The 10,250-nt window shown below is 40.7% G+C and overlaps 1 protein-coding gene across 1 annotated transcript; it reads left to right on the top strand.

The window, feature by feature from the left end:
* Positions 1-4,892: 4,892 nt before the first annotated feature.
* LOC115182239 (gastrula zinc finger protein XlCGF17.1-like) lies at positions 4,893-10,250 on the top strand. Its single transcript, XM_029743864.1, has 2 exons — positions 4,893-5,448; positions 9,244-10,250. The coding sequence occupies exons 1-2, from the start codon at positions 5,127-5,129 to the stop codon at positions 10,011-10,013; spliced, it is 1,092 nt and encodes a 363-aa protein (XP_029599724.1). The 5' UTR covers positions 4,893-5,126; the 3' UTR covers positions 10,014-10,250.

The following is a 10,250-nucleotide window of genomic DNA, read 5'->3' as shown; positions in this document are numbered from 1 at the left end:
TAGAGTAGAATAAGGCACCATGGTAGCTAATACATTAGAATATAATAAGGCTCCATGGTAGCTAATACAGTAGAATATAATAAGGCTCCATGGTAGCTAATACATTAGAATATAATAAGGCTCCATGGTAGCTAATACATTACAATATAATAAGGCTCCATGGTAGCTAATACATTAGAATATAATAATGCTCCATGGTAGCTAATACAGTAGAATATAATAAGGCTCCATGGTAGCTAATACATTAGAATATAATAAGGCTCCATGGTAGCTAATACAGTAGAATATAATAAGGCTCCATGGTAGCTAATACATTAGAATATAATAAGGCTCCATGGTAGCTAATACATTAGAATATAATAAGGCTCCATGGTAGCTAATACATTAGAATATAATAAGGCTCCATGGTAGCTAATACATTAGAATATAATAAGGCTCCATGGTAGCTAATACTGTTGAATAAGGCTCCATGGTAGCTAATACATTAGCATATAATAAGGCTCCATGGTAGCTAATACATTAGAATATAATAAGGCTCCATGGTAGCTAATACATTAGCATATAATAAGGCTCCATGGTAGCTAATACATTAGAATATAATAAGGGTCCATGGTAGCTAATACATTAGAATATAATAAGGCTCCATGGTAGCTAATACATTAGAATATAATAAGGCTCCATGGTAGCTAATACATTAGAATATAATAAGGCTCCATGGTAGCTAATACTGTTGAATAAGGCTCCATGGTAGCTAATACATTAGCATATAATAAGGCTCCATGGTAGCTAATACATTAGCATATAATAAGGCTCCATGGTAGCTAATACATTAGAATATAATAAGGCTCCATGGTAGCTAATACATTAGAATATAATAAGGCTCCATGGTAGCTAATACATTAGAATATAATAAGGCTCCATGGTAGCTAATACATTAGAATATAATAAGGCTCCATGGTAGCTAATACATTAGAATATAATAAGGCTCCATGGTAGCTAATACATTAGAATATAATAAGGCTCCATGGTAGCTAATACATTAGAATATAATAAGGCTCCATGGTAGCTAATACATTAGAATATAATAAGGCACCATGGTAGCTAATACATTAGAATAGAATAAGGCTCCATGGTAGCTAATACATTAGAGTAGAATAAGGCACCATGGTAGCTAATACATTAGAATATAATAAGGCTCCATGGTAGCTAATACATTAGAATATAATAAGGCTCCATGGTAGCTAATACATTAGAATAGAATAAGGCTCCATGGTAGCTAATACAGTAGAATATAATAAGGCTCCATGGTAGCTAATACATTAGAATATAATAAGGCTCCATGGTAGCTAATACATTACAATATAATAAGGCTCCATGGTAGCTAATACATTAGAATATAATAAGGCACCATGGTAGCTAATACATTAGCATATAATAAGGCTCCATGGTAGCTAATACAGTAGAATATAATAAGGCTCCATGGTAGCTAATACATTAGCATATAATAAGGCTCCATGGTAGCTAATACAATAGAATATAATAAGGCTCCATGGTAGCTAATACATTAGAGTAGAATAAGGCACCATGGTAGCTAATACATTAGAATATAATAAGGCTCCATGGTAGCTAATACAGTAGAATATAATAAGGCTCCATGGTAGCTAATACATTAGAATATAATAAGGCTCCATGGTAGCTAATACATTACAATATAATAAGGCTCCATGGTAGCTAATACATTAGAATATAATAAGGCACCATGGTAGCTAATACATTAGCATATAATAAGGCTCCATGGTAGCTAATACAGTAGAATATAATAAGGCTCCATGGTAGCTAATACATTAGCATATAATAAGGCTCCATGGTAGCTAATACAGTAGAATATAATAAGGCTCCATGGTAGCTAATACATTAGAATATAATAATGCTCCATGGTAGATAACACATTAGAATATAATAAGGCTCCATGGTAGCTAATACAGTAGAATATAATAAGGCTCCATGGTAGCTAATACATTAGCATATAATAAGGCTCCATGGTAGCTAATACAGTAGAATATAATAAGGCTCCATGGTAGCTAATACATTAGAATATAATAAGGCTCCATGGTAGATAACACATTAGAATATAATAAGGCTCCATGGTAGCTAATACATTAGCATATAATAAGGCTCCATGGTAGCTAATACATTAGAATATAATAAGGCTCCATGGTAGATAATACATTAGAATATAATAAGGCACCATGGTAGCTAATACAATAGAATATAATAAGGCTCCATGGTAGCTAATACATTAGAATATAATAAGGCTCCATGGTAGATAATACATTAGAATATAATAAGGCTCCATGGTAGCTAATACATTAGAATATAATCAGGCTCCATGGTAGAGAATACATTAGAATAAGGCACCATGGTAGCTAATACATTAGCATATAATAAGGCTCCATGGTAGCTAATACATTAGAATAAAGCTCCATGGTAGCTATTACATTAGAATAAGGCACCATGGCAGCTAATACAATAGAATAGAATTAGGCTCTATGGTCGCTAATACATTATAATAGAATAAGGCTCCGTGGTAGCTAATACATTATAATATAATAAGGCTCCATGGTACCTAATACATTAGAATAGAATAAGGCACCATGGTAGCTAATACAATAGAATATAATAAGGCACCATGGTAGCTAATACAATAGAATATAATAAGGCTCCATGGTAGCTAATACATTAAAATAGCATAAGGCTCCATGGCAGCTAATACATTAAAATATAATAAGGCTCCATGGTAGCTAATACATTAGAATATAATAAGGCTCCATGGTAGCTAATACATTAGAATAGAATAAGGCTCCATTTAAGCTTATACATTAAAATAGCATAAGGCTCCATGGCAGCTAATACATTAAAATAGAATAAGTCTCCATGGTAGCTAATTCATTAGAATAAGGCACCATGGTAGCTAATTCATTATATTAGAATAAGGATCCACGGTAGCTAATAAAGTAGAATTAGGCTCCATGGATCTAATACATTTCATTAGAATATGGCTCCATGGTAGCTAATATATTAGGCTATAATAAGTTACCATAATTGTATCCTATACTGACTAGTCTATTTATCCATTAGGTCTAATACATGTATCCTATACTGACTAGTCTATTTATCCATTAGGTCTAATACATGTATCCTATACTGACTAGTCTATTATCCATTAGGTCTAATACATGTATCCTATACTGACTAGTCTATTATCCAGTAGGTCTAATACATGTATCCTATACTGACTAGTCTATTATCCATTAGGTCTAATACATGTATCCTATACTGACTAGTCTATTTATCCATTAGGTCTAATACATGTATCCTATACTGACTAGTCTATTATCCATTAGGTCTAATACATGTATCCTATACTGACTAGACTATTTATCCATTAGGTCTAATACATGTATCCTATACTGACTAGTCTATTATCCATTAGGTCTAATACATGTATCCTATACTGACTAGTCTATTATCCAGTAGGTCTAATACATGTATCCTATACTGACTAGTCTATTTATCCATTAGGTCTAATACATGTATCCTATACTGACTAGTCTATTATCCATTAGGTCTAATACATGTATCCTATACTGACTAGTCTATTTATCCATTAGGTCTAATATATGTATCCTATACTGACTAGTCTATTTATCCATTAGGTCTAATATATGTATCCTATACTGACTAGTCTATTTATCCATTAGGTCTAATAAATGTACCTGCGCATATTGATTTTGTCCATCCATACCAGACGCGATCAGGACACGCAGGTTGAAATATCAAAATGAACTCTGAACCAAGTACATGAATTTGGGGACAGGTCGAAAAGCATTCATGGCAATTTAGCTAGTTAGCTTGCTGTTGCTGGCTGATTTGTCCTGGGATATAAACATTGGGTTGTTATGTTATCTGAAATGCACAAGGTCCTCTTGTCTTACAATGAATCCATGATTGCATGGCCACACCTCCAACTCAATCATCAAGTTTGTAGACGACACAACAGTGAATGGCCTGATTACCAACAATGACGAAACAGCCTACAGGGAGGAGGTGAGGGCCCTGGCGGAGTGGTGCCAAGAAAATAACCCCTCCCTCAACGTCAACAAAAACAAAGGAGCTGATCGTGGACTTCAGGAGACCAGCCGCAGTGGAGAAGGTGAAAAGCTTCAAGTTCCTCGGCGTACACATCCCTGACAATCTGAACATGGTCCATCCACACAGTGTGGTGAAGAAGGAGCAACAGTTCCTCTTCAACCTCAGGAGGCTTGGCCCCTAAGACCCTCACAAACTTATACAGATATGCAATTGAGAGCATCCTGTCAGTCTGTATCACCACCTGGTACAGCAACTGCACCAAACAGCTTCTATCTCAAGGCCGTCAGACTGTTAAATAGCCATCACTAGCCGGCCTCCACCCAGTACCCTGCCCTGTCACTGTCACTAGCTGGCTACCGCCCGGTACTCAACCCTGCACCTTCAAGGCTGCTGTCCTATGTACATAGACATGGAATCACTGGTTGCTTTAATAATGCTTACATACTGTTGTACACACTTCATATGTATATACAGTTCGCCTTGTTTTCCTCTAGCGTTTCTCCAGTTTGCTCCCAGCTGCTTTCATAGAACGTTGATCCCTGTTAAACCACGGTATAGATTGTTTCTTTGACAGAATTAATATGACATTTCCTTAAATGCAGTCAGATACGTAGCAGATGGAAAGTGTTTTAAATGAAATAAAATGCACTTTTCTCTCAACTGCGTTACCAACTCCAGTCAGCAGATGGCGATGAGCGTCTTTCAGGCGATGCTGTCATTGTGACGTATAATCTAGTGGACGGGACGTTTCTTCAACAACAACAGCAGCTAGTCAGACACCTCGGTAGCTTTCTAGCAAACATAACCGAAACATTGAAGCTCTTTAGACTGTCTCAGTGTTTTAAACACAATTTTGTCGTTTAGCTAGTTACCTTATTTAATGTTATATGTACATTGTTAGTCAGTTACCTGGCTTGATAAGTTAGCCTAGCACTAGGCTAGTCGCTAATGCTAGCTAGCTAACATCCCCGACCATGAGCTCACTAAGCTACTCTCCTCCTGCTGAAGAAGAAGCGGTCTGCTGGACGGAGAATAAGGCTCCAGAGGGTATATGGCTGAACATTGTCGTGAAAGAGGAGAAAGAAGAGGAGGATGTCACAGTTAAAAAACAAGTAGAGGTTGAGGCTGTTCCCGTGAAAGAAGAAGAGGAAGACGTTACTGTGAAAGAAGAGGAAGACGCGTTCAGAGTGAAAGAGGAGGAGGAAGAGCAAGAGGAGGATGCAGGGGAGGAGGGGGAGATGACTGTCACATTGAAAGAAGAAGACGAGGAGGAGACAGAAGATCTGATTGAGACCAGTAAGTACTATCTTAATAACAGGATCACAACCTCTTTTAGACCAATAATGGACGAAAGAAGCCTGACGTTACTCAATATAGTCCAAGGACCAGACATGTTCTGCTGTGAGGCGAACTGGCTCCAAAACAGACAAATACTACATCTAAATGTGAATCGATTCTCAATTGTGGTACGGTTCCAGAAACCTAAATCTCTCTACTTTCATATCACATCAAAAATAATTTCACAAATATACTCTTACTGCACACTGTTCTAACTGGTTTTAACACAGTTGCAGCCGACAGTGTTTTTCAGCGACAACACCTTTGTGGCGTCCGTATTCCGTTAACACACAGGTGTTAGGAGTCGCTGATAGCTAATTAGCCCAGGTATGCCTCTGTCTATCATCTGTCTTCCATCTGTTTTCCTCAAACATGCTGTAACATGGAAATATGGCCATGTGGGAACAGTAACCCTATAAAGGTAGCAATTAAAACTTTTGGGCTTTACAATTATGGTGAAATTTACAGCATTTTGGGGGGGGATTAAGTGGGTTAATATGATCCTGGAAGTGATACATGTTGGACGGAGGGACATGTCAAAATGCTGACTTTGGTCATTCTAGCAAGCTTTTATTCATATAAAAAATGTCACGCTGCATGAGGAAAATGGTGGACACACCAGATACTGACTGGTTTTCTGATCCTTTCCCCCCATGTTCAATCCATTTCTATTGGTGGAGGGCCTTTCCCCCCATGTTCCATCCATTTCTATTGGTGGTGGGCCTTTCCCCCCATGTTCAAACCATTTCTATTGTTGGAGGGCTTTTCCCCCCCATGTTCAATCCATTTCTATTGGTGGTGGGCCTTTCCCCCCCATGTTCAATCCATTTCTATTGGTGGAGGGCTTTTCCCCCCCATGTTCCATCCATTTCTATTGGTGGAGGGCCTTTCCCCCATGTTCAATCCATTTCTATTGGTGGAGGGCCTTTCCCCCATGTTCCATCCATTTTTATTGGTGGAGGGCCTTTCCCCCCCATGTTCAATCCATTTCTATTGGTGGAGGGCCTTTCCCCCCCATGTTCAATCCATTTTTATTGGTGGAGGGCCTCCCCCCATGTTCAATCCATTTTTATTGGTGGAGGGCCTTTCCCCCCATGTTCAATCCATTTCTATTGGTGGAGGGGGGCCATTTCTATTGGTGGAGGGCCTTTCCCCCCATGTTCAATCCATTTCTATTGGTGGAGGGCCTTTCCCCCCCATGTTAAAGCCATTTCTATTGGTGGAGGGCCTTTCCCCCATGTTCAATCCATTTTTATTGGTGGAGGGCCTCCCCCCCCCCCCCCATGTTCAATCCATTTCTATTGGTGGAGGGCCTTTCCCCCATGTTCCATCCATTTTTATTGGTGGAGGGCCTTTCCCCCCCATGTTCCATCCATTTTTATTGGTGGAGGGCCCCCCCCCCCCCATGTTCAATCCATTTTTATTGGTGGAGGGCCTTTCCCCCCATGTTCAATCCATTTTTATTGGTGGAGGGCCTTTCCCCCCATGTTCCATCCATTTCTATTGGTGGAGGGCCTTTCCCCCATGTTCAATCCATTTCTATTGGTGGAGGGCCTTTCCCCCCCATGTTCAATCCATTTTTATTGGTGGAGGGCCTTTCCCCCATGTTCAATCCGTTTTTATTGGTGGAGGGCCTTTCCCCCATGTTCCATCCATGTTTATTGGTGGAGGGCCTTTCCCCCATGTTCAATCCATTTCTATTGGTGGAGGGCCTTTCCCCCCCATGTTCAATCCATTTCTATTGGTGGAGGGCCTTTCCCCCCCATGTTCAATCCATTTCTATTGGTGGAGGGCCTTTCCCCCCATGTTCAATCCATTTTTATGGTGGAGGGCCTCCCCCCCCCCCCATGTTCAATCCATTTCTATTGGTGGAGGGCCTTTCCCCCCATGTTCAATCCATTTCTATTGGTGGAGGGCCTTTCCCCCCATGTTCAATCCATTTTTATTGGTGGAGGGCCTCCCCCCCCCCCCCATGTTCAATCCATTTCTATTGGTGGAGGGCCTTTCCCCCCATGTTCAATCCATTTCTATTGGTGGAGGGCCTTTCCCCCATGTTCAATCCATTTCTATTGGTGGAGGGCCTTTCCCCCCCATGTTCAATCCATTTTTATTGGTGGAGGGCCTTTCCCCCCCATGTTCAAACCATTTTTATTGGTGGAGGGCCTTTCCCCCCCATGTTCAATCCATTTTTATTGGTGGAGGGCCTTTCCCCCCATGTTCAATCCATTTTTATTGGTGGAGGGCCTTTCCCCCATGTTCAATCCATTTTTATTGGTGGAGGGCTTTCCCCCCCATGTTCCATCCATTTCTATTGGTGGAGGGCCTTTCCCCCCATGTTCAATCCATTTTTATTGGTGGAGGGCCTTTCCCCCCCAAGTTCAATCCATTCTTATTGGTGGAGGGTCTTTCCCCCAAGTTCAATCCATTTTATAGGTGGAGGGCCTCCCCAAGAATAATCATCAGAGATGTCTTGATTCATTTCTTCCCCGCCATCCGAGTAGTTTTCGTTCAGATTTAGTAAGTTAGACACACTGTCACTGTGGACTCCAAGTAGACCAGAGTAGACTGATAGGACTGCTGTTCTTCATTCACAATTGGTGATTAAATAATTATTTTCCCCTCACTCATCAACTCACCCGTTCTCCCCCTTTCTCCCCCACCATACTTTACCTCAGTCATTTAATCCGTTGTTCTACGTCTGAATAGAGGTTAGGTTCAGTTTGGAAGAAATGATTGGGGATGATTATCAACTAGTCACGTCCCTTTAACCTGTCAGGAGGAGGGGAGGAGCTATTGATTACCACCAGTAAGTACTACCTGAAGCTCAGTTGGTAGAGCATGGTGTTTGCAACGCCAGGGTTGTGGGTTCGATTCCCACGGGGGGCCAGCACAGGGGGAAAAAAGTATGAAATGTATGAAATTGTATGAAATGTATGCATTCACTACTGTAAGTCGCTGAATAAAATGTAAATGACTAAAATGTAAAAAATGAATAACAGGAGCCTCTGTTAGCCCAATAATGGTCTTTAACCTGTCAGGAGAAGGAGAGGAGCAGGGGCTATTTTCAGGAGATGGACTGGGGGACGGGGGGAAACTATTCAATAAAATGACATGCCCTCCTCAAAGTGGGTAAATGATATGCCCTCCTCAAAGTGGGTAACGCCAGTTCTGTTAGTGAAATTAAGATTGTAACAATGACAGTGCGTCATATAGATTTATTGAGGGAAAATCAAGGACTGAAGGGGGGTACAAATAAAAAAATGGCAGAGTAGTACTTTTTTTAAATTCATGAGGTGATTGGGGGACTAAACCTGGTAGTATAACAATAGTAGTAGTAATAATAATGTATTTTATACAATGCTTTTCATTTGAAAGACAATCTCAGACTGTAAAAACGAACAAAACACATGTAGAGATCTGGCAGGTCTTGATGATGGTCTACCACAGCTTCAGATGATAAGGTGTTGTTCAGCCAGGCAGTTCAGAAAGGCTGGGCAGTAGTTTAAAAGGAGGGAGCAGCGACGTCACGGAGGGAGCAGCGACGTCACGGAGGGAGCAGCGACGTCACGGAGGGAGCAGCGACGTCACGGAGGGAGCAGCGACGTCACGGAGGGAGCAGCGTCAGCCAGTTAGTTACTCAGACCGGAGCTCTTCACCAGGCTCCTCCTTTAACCGGAGCCAGTTTTATCATGTAGAAGTTTTATTCAGGTCTCTATTAAGTATTTAACTAAATAATCTGTTTGTCTTTGGCAGGAGAGGGACCAGACTCTCACTCTGACAGGGGAAAGAGTCCTTCAGGGGGACCAGACCCAGTGACACCCAAACCAGCGAGACAACACCAATGCTCCCAATGTGAAAAGAGATTTTCCCTATCATGGGACCTAAAACGGCATGAGAGGATACACACAGGAGAAAGGCCTTTCCAATGTTCCCAGTGTGGAAAGAGTTTTACTTTGTTAGGAAACCTGAGGGAGCATAAGAGAATACACTCTGGAGAGAAACCATACAACTGTTCCCAGTGTGGAAAGAGTTTCGCCTGGTTAGGGAGCCTAAAGCAACATGAGAGGATACACACAGGGGAAAAGCCTTTCCAATGTTCCCAGTGTGGAAAGCGTCTTACCCACTTAAGGAGCCTGAAGGCGCATGAGAGGATACACACAGGGGAAAAGCCTTTCCAATGTTCCCCGTGTGGAAAGCGTCTTACCTGCTTAGGGAGCCTGAAGGCGCATGAGAGGATACACACAGGGGAAAAGCCTTTCCAATGTTCCCAGTGTGGAAAGCGTTTTACCCAGTTAGGGACCCTAAAAGAGCATGAGACAACACACACACAAGAAAAGCCCTACCAATGCTCCCAGTGTGGAATGAGTTTTATCAATTTAAGACATCTGAATAAGCATGCAATAATGCATACACAGGAGGAGAAGACATACCACTGCTCTCAGTGTGGAAAGACATTTTCCCAGTCAGAAGACCTGAAATCACATGAGAGAATAGAGAGGCTGTGTTCTGACTTATCTTTTTGACCTGAGAATTTAGGTTTTTGTTTATGCCAAATGAAATCCTATTGTTTATATGAAATCATTAACAAAATAGATGTACTTTTGTTTTAGTTTTCAGCTGTTGACCTGATGTCTAAAATCAGATTAAATACTATACAATTTTATTTTGTTTTGATTATGAAACTTTAATGGATACAACTATAAACCTTCTATTGTTCATTATACACTGCTCAAAAAAATAAAGGGAACACTTAAACAACA

Source organism: Salmo trutta, unplaced genomic scaffold (assembly GCF_901001165.1).
Source record: "Salmo trutta unplaced genomic scaffold, fSalTru1.1, whole genome shotgun sequence".
NCBI lineage: Eukaryota > Metazoa > Chordata > Actinopteri > Salmoniformes > Salmonidae > Salmo > Salmo trutta.
This window is presented reverse-complemented; position numbering and strand designations above follow the sequence as displayed.

Excerpts from the sequence above, each read along its gene's own strand:
- LOC115182239 (XM_029743864.1), top strand. The coding sequence starts at position 5,127 with ATGAGCTCACTAAGCTACTCTCCTCCTGCTGAAGAAGAAGCGGTCTGC. Across the intron at positions 5,449-9,243 it reads AGAAGATCTGATTGAGACCA|GAGAGGGACCAGACTCTCAC; the intron begins GTAAGTACTATC and ends TGTCTTTGGCAG.